This window comes from Alosa pseudoharengus, unplaced genomic scaffold (genome assembly GCF_046254945.1).
Source record: "Alosa pseudoharengus isolate Yale_2024_CS ecotype anadromous, Long Island Sound unplaced genomic scaffold, YU_APseudo_1.1 YU_APseudo_1.1_scf_6, whole genome shotgun sequence".
NCBI classification, from domain to species: Eukaryota; Metazoa; Chordata; class Actinopteri; order Clupeiformes; family Clupeidae; genus Alosa; species Alosa pseudoharengus.
The window spans coordinates 23,930,487-23,947,486 of NW_027468848.1; the positions used below are offsets into that span (position 1 = coordinate 23,930,487).

At 42.7% G+C, this 17,000-nt stretch overlaps 1 protein-coding gene across 2 annotated transcripts in view; it reads right to left on the reverse strand.

The window, feature by feature from the left end:
- Window positions 1–345: 345 nt before the first annotated feature.
- Window positions 346–17,000, reverse strand: part of LOC143106664 (disintegrin and metalloproteinase domain-containing protein 9-like) — a 44,429-nt gene continuing 27,774 nt past the window's right edge. The window contains exons 8-23 of one of the 2 annotated variants that reach the window (XM_076271050.1): window positions 16,927–16,998; window positions 16,209–16,378; window positions 15,855–15,936; window positions 15,160–15,293; window positions 14,171–14,342; window positions 13,802–13,894; window positions 13,266–13,461; window positions 8,565–8,670; window positions 7,817–8,006; window positions 6,798–6,878; window positions 6,481–6,586; window positions 5,967–6,108; window positions 5,129–5,204; window positions 3,842–3,871; window positions 2,900–2,967; window positions 346–2,673 (exon numbers count right to left, since the gene is read on the reverse strand). In XM_076271050.1, coding sequence (XP_076127165.1) covers window positions 2,613–2,673; window positions 2,900–2,967; window positions 3,842–3,871; window positions 5,129–5,204; window positions 5,967–6,108; window positions 6,481–6,586; window positions 6,798–6,878; window positions 7,817–8,006; window positions 8,565–8,670; window positions 13,266–13,461; window positions 13,802–13,894; window positions 14,171–14,342; window positions 15,160–15,293; window positions 15,855–15,936; window positions 16,209–16,378; window positions 16,927–16,998 — 1,779 coding nt within the window. In that variant the 3' untranslated portion in view covers window positions 346–2,612. The remainder of the gene's footprint in view (window positions 2,674–2,899; window positions 2,968–3,841; window positions 3,872–5,128; window positions 5,205–5,966; window positions 6,109–6,480; window positions 6,587–6,797; window positions 6,879–7,816; window positions 8,007–8,564; window positions 8,671–13,265; window positions 13,462–13,801; window positions 13,895–14,170; window positions 14,343–15,159; window positions 15,294–15,854; window positions 15,937–16,208; window positions 16,379–16,926; window positions 16,999–17,000) is intronic. The other variant, XM_076271052.1, reaches the window with a different exon arrangement.

Sequence of the window (17,000 nt, forward strand, 5' to 3'; positions counted from 1 at the left end):
TAACCAGTGAACGAAACAGCAACAGGCAGCCAGGGTAGGCTATATCATTTTAAATGAAAATAACACTTGAGGTGACTTCAAAGCAAATGGAGGTTACTGCTATCACTGAATCACTTACAATGAGACTGTTTTTATGAAGCTAGACATTCAGCTTCAAATGAATACCTGAACAGTATACTGTATAGCCTCGACCATGACTATAATAATGCCCTAAATTAATGACATGTAATAAAGCTCTGAATTTGATTGATATGCACCTGATAAATGTGCCATAACACCCATCCATCATCTTTAACAAGAAAATACTTGTGACAGAGTGAACAAGAAAACATTTGCAACAGAATGTAAAAACATACCAGTGATTTTTTTATTTTATTTTCATATGCAGTAACAAAACCAACCATCATTACTGTACCAGCAACTAGTCAGCCTCATGAGAGAGGTCATGGCAGTCACTACAACACCACAATCAGACACAGAAAAGGGGCCTGCTGGAGTTGAGTATGCAGTGCAATCAGGCCTACCCACATCAGTTAATAAATTCCTCCACTATACTGTCTTTGATAATATATACTGCACAAGTACATTATTCCAATCAATAGTGGTGATAAGAATATCAGTCACATATACATGATATTCCTTTACAAATACAGTATAATATTTATTAATTTATTTAATCATATATTCATTTCAATACTGCATGGCACTCAGCTGTACCTCCTGATGCACCATGGGTATTTGACATCTACAGAAATTCAGTATTGCAGTGAAAAATGTGTGTGTGTTTGCATTTATATTTGTGGAACTGCATAAGATTGAAAAGAAATGTGAAAGAATCATAAAACACTAATCTGTATTAAGGGGTGTGAGTGTGTGATTGTGACCAGTGTCTAAGGAAGAACAATTCAATCCATCTGATTCATAAAAGCTCATTCCTCATATTCACCAACATTTTTTTTTTTGCAGATGTTCAACACGTACAGTTGCACAGCCCTTACAGAACAAAGGAACGAAATTAGCGAATGGCATATGAGTCCAAGTGTGAAACCTTGAACCTTTCTTGATTATAAAACCCATAATAACCAAATGAGTTTAACCAAAAATGTATAAAAAAAACTATAAAACTTAAATTAAGCTAAAGAGAGTCAATGTGCAGAGTAATGTGAGAAGGAATCCTCAGCTGATATATTACTGTCATTCTGACTGCGTGTAGCATAATATATGAATCCCGCAACTCTCTGAACAGCTCTTTTGGAGTGGGCCATGGTGCCAGAGTTCAAAGTTTTCTGCACACTGTACAGATGACTGCATCAGAGAGAAAGTAGAATCTCAGAGACCTGATCGTTCATGACCAACATGTCCCTCTCAACTGGTGGTTCAGGTGTGCATCTGAACAGAGCTTTTAGCTGTTCACCTTCAACACTCTGCATGGGCGAAGGTTAGAGTGAGAAGAACACTAACATAAAACACAAGTTCTTATCAGCAATAAACCACCATTTATACCAGGCACAAGTAGCACATGCTGTCACCCTACTATGCTATTTCGTCCTCGCCTAAACAACACAAATGATCATAAAAATGTGTAATATGTTTAATCACAGCATTAAAACCATTAGGTTTGTTTGCATGATTGTGTTGTAGATCCACTGGTTTACAGTAGCACAGACCCTGCGTGGGTTAGTTCCTCTTAAAATCTGATTTGCTAACTGAGGTGTGCATAGTTGAGGCTGTCTGAGAGGCCTAGATCTCTGAGGTTCTACCTTATTTGGGCAGTCTGAAAAGGAGAGAGAAAGAGAGAGACAGAATGCATGCTGTATACTGTAGAGATACATGTACTGTACTGTGCTGTATATCTATTTGTGAGAGACTATGTGAGTTGTAAAAACAGTCAATTCAGGAGACATCTCACACTTTTGATCTTTTCTAAATGGGATTTGAATGAGAGCATTGTGAGTTATCAGTACAAAAGAAAAACGCATCAAATATGCAAACGGGGGGGGCAGAATATGGCAGTTAGCTTGCGGCATAACCTTTAACCTGGAACAATAAGCCTGCAGTCCAAAGCAGGTGCTTGATTTACATTCCACAAAAGGATAGAGAACTCTTTAAAAAAGCAGTGCTCATCACAACAACAAAAAAAGAGAAAATTCAATGTCAACAGGCCACACTGATTCCTCGTGGCTCGTGTTTTTTTTTCTGTACATTCCTATTGCAGTGTATCAAGAACAGGGCCTGTGAAGTGCAATTGGTAGTAGTGGTCCTGTATAGCCCATAATAATCAAAACAATAGGAAAAAAAAAAACAATCTGCATGTTGCTGTAGACACCATGGAGTCTATCCAGGCAGGAGCCAGCTCATTGGACGAGAGTTTGTGATGCCTGACCCTGCACTCTTGAGTCGTATTTCAGGAGGTTTTTACTGGTTAAAGTGACAGCGTTGTGATTCTGTTGGACAGCTGACTGGTGCCCTGAAGCAGTGAGACCATGCTGGAAGGTAAGTATGGAACTATGAGAGGAGGGGGGAGTGTTGCAGAAAGGCAATTCCCCTTCTCCCTCAAGTGTCCTTGGCCACCACACGTCCCACGGCGCACTTTGACCTCTGCAGTGTGTGGGCTATACAGGAGGTGGAGGAGGGGGTCTCTGAGGCACTAGATATGTTGCAGCAGGAGTGGGCCTGCACAAAGAAAGACAACAAGAGCACAGGTCATGGTAAACATATTAGTCATGAATCATGCTGAAAAACTGTTCAAAATATTCCATACACTACAGTCTAGACAGATGTACTTCATGTATATTCCACAAGACACAGGCAAACCAAGGTATTAACAGCTGTATCGTCGCACAGTTGATCTAAGGCTGCTAGGCAGTTCTGCTAAGGCTGTTCTGAGCAGTGAACATACTTGACAGGTGGCCGAGGTGGTCTCGTGGCATAAGATGGTCCAGAGGTGGTCCTATTTGTCTGAACAACCTATAACACACACACCAGAAAACCCAAACCTTAGCAGTTTAATTCCATTTCAAAGTTAAAGCTTGGACCTTAGTTTCTCAATAACAGTGATTTCTGTCACTGAGGCACAGACGAGTCTTCTTGAATGCTCTCTTTTATAGCACTGATTGGTTAGGCAACATAAATCATATCTTGCCTACTGTAATGTTACTCCAACAAATTCTTAACAAGACAATCTGCTAAAACATACTGGCAGATAACACTGAGACAATTGTATAATAATGAAAATGTATATTATAAATGAAGTTTTCCATTGAGAAGGTACAGTATGTAAGAAGAGTTTTGCCCACCACCACTTATAAAGGGAGTAAAGGAAATACGACTAGCATGCTCCTGCCACCACAACTATAAAAGCCCTCCAATCAAAACCACATCTCTCGTACCATGCAATGGTGAATAGCATGCTTTTGGGAGAAATACCAATGAAATTATTCTGAGAACCAGATCCGCATTTTATGTAATCTCTCTTCACATGCACAATAAAATGTAGCGAGATTGCTGAGGTGTAAAAGGATTTGTAAAAACAACATGTTGGTCTTTAAGTTAAGAATTCAGCCAGGACTTCAATTCAGTTGGTGGGTTTCTCACCACTGCGATGCTCAGAGAGGTATTAAATAGTCAACAATTCAGCAGCATTTCTAAGTCAGAGTTGGGCTATAAAGCCCATGGATGCAGAGCAAGTGAAGAGAGAGGAGGAGAGCAGCTGACATGGAAGGATAGACCAGGAGAGGGAGAAATGTGGGACCGTAGAGGAGAGAAGCAGGCCCCTGAGGGAAACAGTAATGATGCTAAGACACAACAACCCCTTCGAGTGTGAGGGGCCCAGGGCATTTACCTCTTCTGGTGGTAATAACTGAACTTGGTGCTTTTGGTCAGATGCAGGAGAGAAGAGAAAAGCTTAGTCAGTTGCTTACATAGAGGGTGTTACATGAGATATGAAGATATGGGAGATCTCCAGTCAATGGAGATGTCCTGTCCTGTCAATGATTACGGACCAACACCAGTTTCTTTGAAGACAGTTAGCATGGGATTACTGTATAGGCAAGTTAACACACAAGTGCATACATGGTCTCGAACACAATGGTTGCAAAAGGAGATTTGGCTAAATTTGAAAAGAGTGAGCTTTAGATTATCATTTCTTTGATACTTGTTTGGATATTAGCTTGACAAAGTGTGAGTGTATTTGTATTAGTTTGCCTGAATACTGTATATAAGAAAATGCATGTATCAATGTGTGTCCATTAGCCCACACTCTGGCAAAGAAATGAATGATCAGCTCATCTGAGTAGGTTGTGGGAAGGGGAAGACCTGGACACTGACTACCTCCATCTTCATCTCTGTGGTTGATATGACCATCCTGCCTTAAACAGGACGCAGTAAAATGCAGTCAGAGACTCCATGTGAAAATCTCAGTGTTAATTCCGTTAATTCACATGGACTTGGGTGAACTCTGAGCTGAGTTATGACCTACTGTATAGTCTAAGTATATAAGTAAGTATACTCTTTTGATCCCGTGAGGGAAATTTGGTCTCTGCATTTATCCCAATCTGTGAATTAGTGAAACACACTCAGCACACTGAACCCACTAATCCCGGCGAAGTGAGCTGCCTGCAACAACAGCGGCGCTCGGGGAGCAGTGAGGGGTTAGGTGCCTTGCTCAAGGGCAGTTCAGCCGTGCCTACTGGTCGGGGTTCGAACCATCAACCCTCCGGTTACAAGTCCGAAGCGCTAACCAGTAGGCCACGGCTGCCCCAATCCTGCCTGTCTATCCACTGACAGTGCAGAGTTCAGAGAAGGAAAGGTTCATGTACGTGGATTTGATCCTATCCAAACCGTGTCAGAGATTCCAGACCAGAGCTTGGGGTATTGATATCTTCCCATTCACAGATATGTAAATCTGGTGTGGATTTCAGGGACTATTTAGCCATCTGTTAACACTATTAACAGCTAAGAGGCATGCATACGGGGTAAGCCCTCTCAAATATTTCCCCACTCCCTAACTTTGCCTGCACTACCACTACCTACTTGTAGAAGGGTCGTAACAGTGCTTAACTATTTCAGTATGTGTGTGTGTGTGTGTGAGTGTTTATGTACTGTATATAGAGGTGCATGTGTAACTCACTCCATTTTTAACGATATTGGGATTTTCTCTCTGGGAGGGTGGGACACGGCTGTTGTCCTGAGGCACCGGTTCAGCCCTGTTCAATACACAGAGAGAATAAGAGGTAGAAATATATACAAATTAAGCAATAAGCCCCGAGAGGCCGTAGGTTACACTGATTCTACAACGGCTAAGGGGCGTTGTTAGGGACGACGCACTAGCGGAGTAACCCCTTAGCCTCGAGTGGCTTATTGCTTTTCTAAAACTGTTACTATAAATACCTGGCAAAGTTTCATAAAGTGAAGGCACAGCAAATAGAAATGTAACAATTTCTTCCGCCAATAAATATATTTCCTCTATCTGAATGGTTGCCAAGCAACGTCGAAACGTAGCTACTTTTTGTATCAAGTTATGGTAGCGCAGTGATATAGAAAGAAATGCGGTCAAGGTGTATGTTTATGCTGCATTTTACAACGGCATCGAACGCGATTCAGCCAAACACAATCAAGTACCGGAACTATCAGTTTTAGAAAGTATATACAGAGACAGTTGATAAAGCAGTATTATTAGTAATGTATATTAAGGATCCTTGGTATATATTTAGCACAGTAGTAGATTTAGCACAGATTTTAACTGGGCTTACTGGGTTTATGTGATATTTCCACATAGGCTATGTGATGTGCTTGCTCTTAATGAAATGTATGTAATAATTTGCGCAGCAGACACTCAAACTTCTATCCTCCATTATTTTATATATTTGGTTACACCTGTTATATTTTTGGGCATATCTGGAATATTCATGTTGTGACCTCAGCCCTTGCTCTATCTCTGAACTGGTGACTTCACTTCCTGTACTCACTCGTAGCCCCGTGAACGATTCCTCCTGGTGAAGCGCCGTCGCAGCTCGTTCCGTCTGAAGAACACATACAGACCCAGCAGGAGCAGAGGGAGGACCAGGAAAAAGAAGACCAGCAGACCGTCCCTGGTGGATGTGTCCTTATCTGAAGACAGGCAGAGAGAGTGAGGGAGACAGGGAGAGAGGAAGTGAGAAGGCTGAAACGTGTTCACCTTTCATACCATATACTATTCATATTTAATATGTTCTTCAGTAGAATAAATGTGGTTTGGCTTATGTGAAATGGACGTTCCACACATTAGGTGCATCAACGACACATGGTGTTTTATTGGCTCAGGCTGTTCTATCATACTGTTCCATGGTGTTTCATTGGCCTAAGGCTGTTCGATCATACCATTCCATGGTGTTTCATTGGCTCAGGCTGCTCTATCATACTGCTCCATGGTGTTTTATTGGCTCAGGCTGTTCTATCATACCGTTGCATAGTGTTTCATTGGCTCAGGCTGCTCTATCATACCGTTCCATGTGGGACCGCTGTCAATGCTCCCTCCATAACCCTCCTCCTTACAGAAAGGGGGAGCCCATCCGTAATCACAGTGGCAGTTTTTATTGTTGTTACAGACCTGTAACACACACACACACACACACACACACACACACACACACACACACACACACACACACACACACACACACACACACACACACACACATACAGAGACACACACACAAACACACACACTCTAAATGCTTTGACAATTGAACCAAGTTGTGATTCTCCTGAAACACCGAGACATAAGGAGACAGAGGAACGTAAACAGCTGAAAAGCTTACCCCATGGCCGTTACATTTATTCTTCATGTCACAATCATAGTTAAGCTCTGACGAGTGTCTGCACTCAAAATTCAAGCACACCTGAGGACAAAAGCACATGTAAAATGATCACATTGCATCACCGGAGACACATGTGTAAATGCTGACGTGTGCATATTGAGAGAAAGTGGAATAGAACATTATGTCCAATATTCCAATATATGGTTTAATGTTCTGCATTATGTCCAATATTCCAATATATGGTTTAATGTTCTGCATTATGTCCAATATTCCAACATGTGGTTTAATGGTCTGCATTTCTCATTAGTGGGTCACTTTGATACTAAAAGTATGATTCTATGTAATGACTGTATGTATACAGTGTGGCTGTATTTAGAGATAAGCAGGAATATTATGACTTTGCAGTGTTTCACTGTTCTGCATGGCTGCGTCAGTATCTATCTGCTCCAGATTGCCAGGCTGCCACTAATCAGGGTCTGATTCAGTGTAGTCCATGTGAGATGGGATGACCAACGCCATCTCCTGTCAGCCTGGAAGGATACTTAAACCCTAACTATTTCCTTGTCTAGTTAGAGCAGCTGATGGATCTTTAGGTGAAGTCATGCTGTCTCTCCCTTGATGCGCATCATTGTAAATAAACTCTGTTCCTGATTTTTCATACTATTGGTCTGGGTCTCTATTAAATCTATGGTATCAAAATTACCATCAATATACATATAGTCTTTAGTCTTTTCTGCTTTACTGTATGTAGTGATCCAACCTCTTTGATCTGGATTGCTGCAGCTAAGCTACATCCCTAGCCCCAACTAGAATCCAGAGAAATTATACCAAACCACAACAAACACAAACAGTGACTGTAACTTCATTCTAAATATACAAAATTTCTCTCTCAAACATTTCTAAAACACAAGATATACTATAAGTGACGTATAAAAATCTGTTGACAATCTCTTGTCAAGTGTTGGTGTGTGTGGTGTGCGTCTGGTGTTCTTCACATCGGCATGGCGATGCCACCTCACCTTGTTCTCCCCACACTTGGTGCCCTCGCTCACCACGCCCGGGTCAGGCACGTCTGGCCCTAGCGAGAAGTCCACCCCCCAGCACTTGGACTTGGTGCGTTGGATGGTTGTTTGGATGATGGCGGGGTTGATGCCAAATATGGTGCCCGAGTCCACATTCTCACACTGCAGCTTCCCACACTTGGCATTCCTACAGGGGAACATACACACACATGAGTCATACCAACACATATTATCACTCTATCTGTATGTGAAATCATACACATGCATACACAACTAACTTTTAATATAGTGATACACATACAGTAATTTCCTGTGTATTAGCCGCATTGTGTATAAGCCGCAGGACAGTGTTTTATGCAATTTAAAAGAAACAAAACCATATTAATACCATATTAACTGCCCCCGTGTATTAACCTCAAAGCTGAAGAGATGTTGTAAAATCAATGTATAAGCCACGGTTAATAGTTGGGAAATACAGTAGGTATTCAGAAATAGGTATACATTTATGAAGAGACCAATATACAGTGGATATAACTAATTCACACCTCAAGGTACATATTACGTATATCCAAAATGCTTGCAATTTTAAGTATATACACACATACCAGCAATAATACGCTGTGCTGTTGACTATTTCATTGAGATATATAGTAGAACAATGACACAAAGTCACACATCTCCCCATTGGGCTTTGCACATTTATATAGGAGTGTGAGCTTGCGTAGTTTCAGCGCTATATCCTGACCTGGTCTCACATTTCCTGTAACTGTTGGAGTGGTAGCCACAGTTTCCGAAGCGGTCACCTTTGGAGTTGACCATCTCAAAGCATTCATCAGGCGCTGACTTTGCCTCTGTGAAAGCACACAAAGAGTACAGGGACATATGAACAAATCTGAACTGTGCGAGGTCAAAGCATGTTAGGGTGAAGGACAACAATGTTGCCAGAAGAGGGCGCCAAATTACAGTTATGGCACAGATAATACGAGAAAAGTGTACAGTCTGAGCTTTGCTACAGATTGCACAGAGGGATTTATTACAGGTTTTCTCCATTGGTTTGGCTCATTTCTTGAAACAGAAATTTCATTCTCAAAAAAACACGGACAAACCTCCCAACTACTTGGTAATTGTTCACAACAGAATTGAATTTCTCATTCATTTCATCAAATTGCAAATGTCTTAGTACATGTCTCAATGTACTAAGACGTTTGCAAATGATTAAGTACAGGTAGCCTCCATATAGCACAATTTCCAAGTGAATAGATCTTGTTGGTCTACTGATTGTTGGTCTACTGATACAACTGATTGTATCACAAAGTAAGTCATCACATGCACAATAGTCTGTTCAATTGTCAAAATTAGTCAAGAACATAATACCATGAATACCATATATATATATATATATATATATATTTATATTTCTTTTTTTTTTACAGCACTGTAGGCTACATATGGGTTCCTTCGGAAGACAGAGTGGAAGAGGCCAATGAGCTGAAGAGAGCGAATATACACTGAAATAGCAGAGGAGGCAGCCAGGCGAGGTTGGAGTGCACGATTAAGGCCTATTGAAATCGGTGCACGAGGGTTTGTGGCCAGATCTGCTATTGGCTTGCTGTCTAATTGGGCATTTGTGGTCGAAGTCTAAGGCAGGTGGTTAGTAACATGTCCTTGGCAGCAGAACGAGAAAGTTAATATGGTGGCAACATGGAGGGGAGTGTCTCCAGGACGCTGGTTTCACTGTTAAGCCTTCATGAGGTGTCGTGGGCCTAACTTAGCAAAACATCGGTGAATGAGGGATGCCTACTTGATAACCCCAATGACATGCCGCATACTATATACTGCTGTTGGATGGGCTATTTGTCTTGTGTTTGTGACCATTTGTTGGCAGATTTGTGGGTAGCGTGCTTTTTAAAGTTAATTTGAGTAGGGGCTTCTGAATGAGTTTCAGAAGCACAAGGGATTTTAACATCTAATCCTGTGTATTAATGTAAAACATAATTGGGGGCCAAGCAGCGAAGCTGCGAAGGCACCCATTGTGTTTCTAGGATTTCTTATTATTATTATTCAACATCTTTCCTCTGCCATTGAAGTCTATGGCAGCCCATAGAACCGTCTGGTAAAAAGTTGTGAAATTTGGCACACTGATTAGGGACTGTCCCATGATTAATATCACCAAGTTTCATGATGGCACCTTAAGCACTCTAGCGCCACCAACAGGCCAAAGTTGGACATGCGTTCACGCACGTAACTTTTGACCCGTCAGTCCGATTTTCAAAAATGAGGTATTGCTGGAATCCTTGGACCATGCCGAGTTCAACGCACCCTATGACGTCATTTTCCGCCATGATGGATTTTCCGCCATTTTGGATTTCATCAAAATCACTTAAAATGTATCAGAGGTCACAAATTTTGTCCGATCGACACCAAACTTCAAAGATATCATCTACACACCATGCCTCATTAATGCATTGCTTTTTGTCTCCGGAACTAAAACCGTTCGCAGCCAATCGAAATTTGTGGCGAAGCCGCCAAACAGGAAGTGAGCTCATATCTCAGCAACCCATTGATCTATCACAACCAAACTAAGTACATGCACTCAGGACCCAATCAGGGGGACGCTCAAGAAATCTGGTGACCTTTGACCTCTAGGGGGCGCTGTAATTAAGAAACATGCCTTTTGGCCTGTAGCTGCAGTTGTGCTTAAGAGTTAAAATGCACTAGTGGTGTCTGGTAATACTGTTGGAGGTCCAAAGGCTAACCCAAGCCAACTTGTGATGTCATCGTAATTGATTCGGCCGCCATATTGGGTTCAATCAAAAAAACTTACAAATTTTCGCAGGTCACAAATTTCAGCGGATCCTCACCAAAATTGGCAGAGACCATCTTCAGACCATGCCTTATCAGTGCATTGCTTTCTGGAACAATTGACAGAAGCATTCGGCTGTAACAGCCAATCGAAATTTGTGGCGAAGCCGCCAAACAGGAAGTGAGCTCATATCTCAGCAACCCTTGCATCTATCAAAGCCAAACTGGGTGCATGGACTCAGGACCCAATCAGGGGGACACTCAATAAATCTGGTGACCTTTGACCTCTAGGGGGCGCTGTAATTGAGAAACATGCCTTTTGGCCTGTAGCTGCTGATGCGCATTATTTTGCAATGGAGGTCAATGGCAGCCCATAGAACCGTCTGGCAAAAAGTTCTGACATTTGGCACACTGATTTAAGACAGTCCATTGATTCATGTCTCCAAGTTTCATGTTGGCACCTCCCGCGCTCTAGCGCCACCAACAGGCCAAAGTTGGACTTGCGTTCACGCACGTAACTTCTGACCTGTTGACCCGATTGTCAAAAATGAGGTATCATTGGAATCCTTGGACCAAGCCGAGTTCAACGTACCCTATGTCGTCATTTTCCGCCATGATGGATTTTCCGCCATTTTGGATTTCATCAAAATCACTTAAAACGTATCAGAGGTCACAAATTTTGTCCGATCGACATCAATCTTTACATATATCATCTACAGACCATGCCTCATTAATGCATTGCTTTTTGTCTTCGGAACTAAAACCGTTCGCGCGTTACAGCCAATAGAAATTTGTGGCGAAGCCGCCAAACAGGAAGTGAGCTCATATCTCAGCAACCCATTGATCTATCATAACCAAACTTAGTCCATGGACTCAGGACCCAGTCAGGGGGACGCTCAAGAAATCTGGTGACCTTTGACCTCTAGGGGGCGCTATAATTAAGAAACATGCCTTTTGGCCTGTAGCTGCTGTTGTCCTTAGAATTAAAATGCACTAGTGGTATCAGGTAATACTGTTGGAGGTCCTTAGGCTGACCCAGCACAACTTGTGATGTCATCATAATTGATTCGGCCGTCATGTTGGATTTAATCAAAAACATCAAAAAGTTTTCGCGGGTCACAAATTTCATCTGATCTTCACCAAAATTGGCACAGACCATTTTTAGACCATAACCTATCAATATATTGCTCTCTGGAACAATTGACAAAAGCATTCGCCCGTAACAGCCAATCGAAATTGGTGGCGAAACCGCCAAACAGGAAGTGAGCTCAACCCTGCCATATATTATAACCAAACTTACTACATATATTCATGACCCCATTAGGAGGACGCTCAAAAAATTTGGTGACCTTTGACCTGTAGGGGGTGCTGCAATTAGCAATATTGCATTTTGATGTGTAGTTGCTGATGTGTTATATCAATCTTTTATTTTTTGATGTGAAACTGATGACAGCATGTTCCATCCAGTTAATTCTAATGCGTGCGTGCAAGGGCAGGGCAGGGCAGGGCAGGGCAGGACGGGGTGAGACGGGCTGGGGTGATTAGGTGGGGGGGGGCTGGCTGGCGGAGGCGGTGGCAATACTCAGCCCTGTTTCAGCCCTGTTCATCCCGGGTGTCTGCTGAGTTCTATCTTGTCACCGTGGCTACTCCGGCCTATTCTGCTTGGCCCCCTCATTGCTGCTTGCAGCTATATTTGTACTTGTTTTTTGTTTATGTGTTTATATTGCACTATATTGCACTACATTTTCTTTTTACAGTTTTTCTCAGTTGCTTTGGTACATTTCTCAGATCAGAATTGAAATTCTCAAAACTACCTGTTCAATCTTCACATCATAGTATCACTTGTGCACATCAAAAAAGCAGCTTCTCATTTCTCTACTCTTACCGAAAAATCATATTTTTTGTTCTTTTTCCGTTTTATACACAATTATATTCTGTTAGCTAGACAAGAAACCAGTACAGTAACCATTGTCAATGAAGGACTGGGCTAAGACTGAGAGATGGACATGAGGGATATTTCAATGGTGACAAAACATCTAAACATTTTGACTAGCAGTGCTTACACAATGCCAAAGGGACGATGCATTTTGGGGTCACTGGCTATTTATATGACAAAGAAATTTAGTTTTGACACATGACTGAACTGTTTTGGGAGAGATATGAGCTTTTGCAGGTGAATCATGGTGTTGTGCTGAACCATCCAGGTTATTTTGGCAAAAGCATCAAGAGTCCGGTCTGTTTCAAGAAATGAGCAAAAGCAATTGAGAAGGATCTTTGCCATTTCCATGACACTGACTCTTTATATGGGAAAGGGATTTAGTTTTGAAGCATGAGTGAAAGTTTTTGGGAGAGTTATGAGCTTTTGCAAGTGAGCATTGGTGTTGTGCTGAACTGTAAGACTGTTTTGCCAAATGATCTTAGTGTTTTGAGAATGTAATTTCTGTTTCAAGAAATGAGCCAAACCAATGGAGAAAAACTGTAAAAACACACATATCTTAAACACATACACCTACATTAGGTTGTACTTAACACATGCTGATTATGGTACTCATTGCCTGGACACTGTCAATGTTTCCACTAGATAGCCTTTGACAATAAAAAAGAGGATTTTGGAGAACATGAAGTATGATAGAGCAAGACTCACTGGAGCCAAACAAGGCCTGGCATTGGCCATCATAGTGCTGGCATTTGCCATTGTAACAGTATGACTGGTTGTTTCTGCAGAGATGCCCGTTCTGCACAAAGACATCACTCTGACAGACAGCAGACGAGCCGTCGCAGTACTCAGGAAGGTCACACTCATCCGACCGGCTGCGGCACTCATAGCCACCTGGCAGGAACTGAGAGAGATGGAGAGGTAGGAAGATGGATAGACAGAGAGAGAGAGAGAGAGAGAGAGAGAGAGAGAGAGAGAGAGAGAGAGAGAGAGAGAGAAAGATGAATAGACAAAAAGATCCGGGAAACATCTGAGACCCAAAGTTAAACAACTGCAGATGGAGACAGAGTTACTGAAACAGGAGGAAAGACAGACATAGTGGAATAGAGACAATATACAGTAAGAGGAGAGGAGAAAAGAAGGGAGGAGAGGAGAAAAGAAGAGGGGAGGAGAAAAGAAGAGGGGAGAGGAGAAAAGAAGGTAGGAGAGGAGAGAGGTCAGACACGGGGCTTATGGTTACTGACCTTGCAGTTCTTGCAGCATTCCCCATAGGCACACTGAGCCCAGGACTTCAGCTTACAGGTTTTGGGCTCACAGCAGGGGTCCTTCTTGCACTCCTGAGTGGAGAGATAGGGAGAGAGAGAGAGAGAGAGAGAGAGAGAGAGGAAAAAAAGAGTGAGTGTGTGTGCGTGTGTGTGTGGGTATGTGTGTGTACGCGTGTGTGTGAGTGAGAGAGATTTTAAGCTGCCGCCAAGTTCCATCATATATGTAAACAAAAAGGTATCTACGAGTAACAGACCGAAACACACTCACACACCGATCCACCCACTCACCCACCCATACACACACACACACACACACACACACACACACACACACACACACACACACACCTGCTCGGAGCCACAGTCACACTCCTCGCCCTGGTCCACCAGCTTGTTGCCACAGTAGGGCGTGCTGTAGGCCTCGTCTGGCCGGGGCACGTTGAGCAGACAGCTGCGGCCCATCCGCAGAACCATCTTCTCAAAGTCATCAGCACTGCAGCTGCTGAAGTTAGTGGCCCCACTGTAGACAGACACAGAGAGGAGAGGCAGACGGTTGTTCTCTGGGAATGATAAAAATGCCACTTATCTGTCCCTGAACCATACACATGCGCACACACACACACACACACACACACACACACACATACATACACACATACACACTCACAGGCACAGGCACATGCACACACACACACACACACACATGCATACACCCACACACACACACACACACGACTCACACGCATACACATACACACACACACACACACACACACACACACACACACACACACACACACACACACACACACAGTCATATACAGACTCACTCATATACTCATATACACACTCACACACATACACACTCACAGGCACTTGCGCACACGCACACACACACACACACAAACACACACACACACTCACACACATACACACTCACAGGCACATGCACACACACACACACACGCACACACTCACGCACACACAAACACACACAAGCACGCACACACACAGACACACACGTACACACACACCTGCATGCACACACACACATACTGTATACGCACTCACACGCATACAGTACACATACACACTCACACACACACACACTCATATACACACTCAAACTCATACAGTATACACACTCACTCATATACTCACATGCACACACGCGCGCACACACACACACACACACACACACACACACACACACACACACACACACACACACACACACACACACACACACACACACCACTGGCACAAATGCCAGACATACATTTTGGCAACACATTCACAGCAATCACATGCATGCACACAAAGACACACAGACTCACGTGGCGCCAGAGCCCATAATACAGTTCTTTGCAGGACAGTTACAGCCGCGGTCATCATCATGATTCATGCCCAGGTTGTGGCCCAACTCATGAGCCACAATGGAAGCGAAGATGACCACCTTGTGGTTGGTGAACTGCACAGAGAAGCAGTAGTGTCATTTCACCAGCGAAATTGGCTAATCAGACACCAAATAATGAATTATACTAGATGTACATTTTAAGTTATAATTACATGAGCCGTTAGATTTTAAATGCATATTGAGAAATGTTTTTAAAATAAGCTGGATGCAGTTGAAGAGTGCCTGATAACAAATATTGGTCCTTCACTACGCTGGAAGACATTTCTTTAGTGTTTTGATGTTTTAATATCATAGCCAATATTATGTGGAATGGACGTCAATGTCAGTGTGTATGTTGGGATTACTTCTAGAAAGGGAGACATTACAAAAAGAAGCTTCTCTTTATGAACAGATAATGTTTTTCAGTTCCCTTTTGGATGATGTGCCAGGGCACTGATGCGCAAAACCTGACAAATAAGGAACCTGCGGAGACGGTTGGTGAGTGCAGTGCACCCAAAGAGAGACTATCAGTACAAGCTGAAAACAGAATGAACAAAATGGCCACTATTGTATTAGTAGCATTATGTTTGTCTGCCTTTGTAGAGTTGTGGGTTCCTTGGACGATGGATACATTACCGAATTGATGCCGCCCCCATGGTTACTGGAGCACACCGCACTGATAAAGGCCATTCCTACAGTACTCCCAAAGCCCCTCTTCCTGCAGGAAAGGACATGAGGAGAGAGGGAGGTAAGGAACAAAAGGGGATGACAGGCGAAGAGAAGGGAAAGATAAATAGTCATTTGCAAGGAGAGACACAGCATACACACATACACACAAACACACACATATACACATACACACACCCACACACCCACCCACACACACACACACACACACACACACACACACACACACACATACACACACACACACACACACACACACACACACACACACACGTGCCTGCGCAAATACAGAAAGACACATACAAGATGAGCTGGGCACTGTCATGGCGACGGCGTGGCAGCAGACTCTGCTTCCTCCAGTCCACAAAGCGGCCCAGGACATCCCCAGCACTACCGTCCATGCTGAAGGGGTTCACCTGCGTCCAGATCTCCAGCCCCACCAACACCACACGGATGTTCAGCTGCTCATACATCTACATTGATTGAGAGAGATGAAGATGATGATGATGATGATCATGATGATAAGTTGGAGATAAGGTGTATTGAGGTTTATTGCTGGTTCTCAGAAATTACAGATGCCAAATCTGTTTGCCCACAAACAGGATAATAAATGACATTTAAGCTTTACTGTTTTCAGATTAGATTAAAATTACACTCGAGTTGGAATAATGTTACCTTTTTTGAGAAGCCATATCCATATGATGAGGCTTTTACTTCATCAATTATCAAAGGCGTACGAATACATAGGACAATGATATCATGTTCATAACAGCAACTCCTGACCGTCACCAAAAATGCACTCAGCTAATGGAACAACGCAGCCACGTGATAGTTTAATGTAGAATTAAAATATGCTATTTTTTCACACAATCTGGTGAATCTCAGAAATTATTTCACAACCCTCATGGGTTCCGATCCTGAGGTTCAGAACCACCGATTATATAACCAGTGACAGATTTTAGAAATAACTAAAAATATGCAAATGCCTCCACACACACCTACACAACTTTTCATAACTTACACTGTCAAGATGGTTGGCTAGCTGGACCATCTCTTCTCGAACGTAGGTCTCGTTCCTGTTATTGAAGTTATACT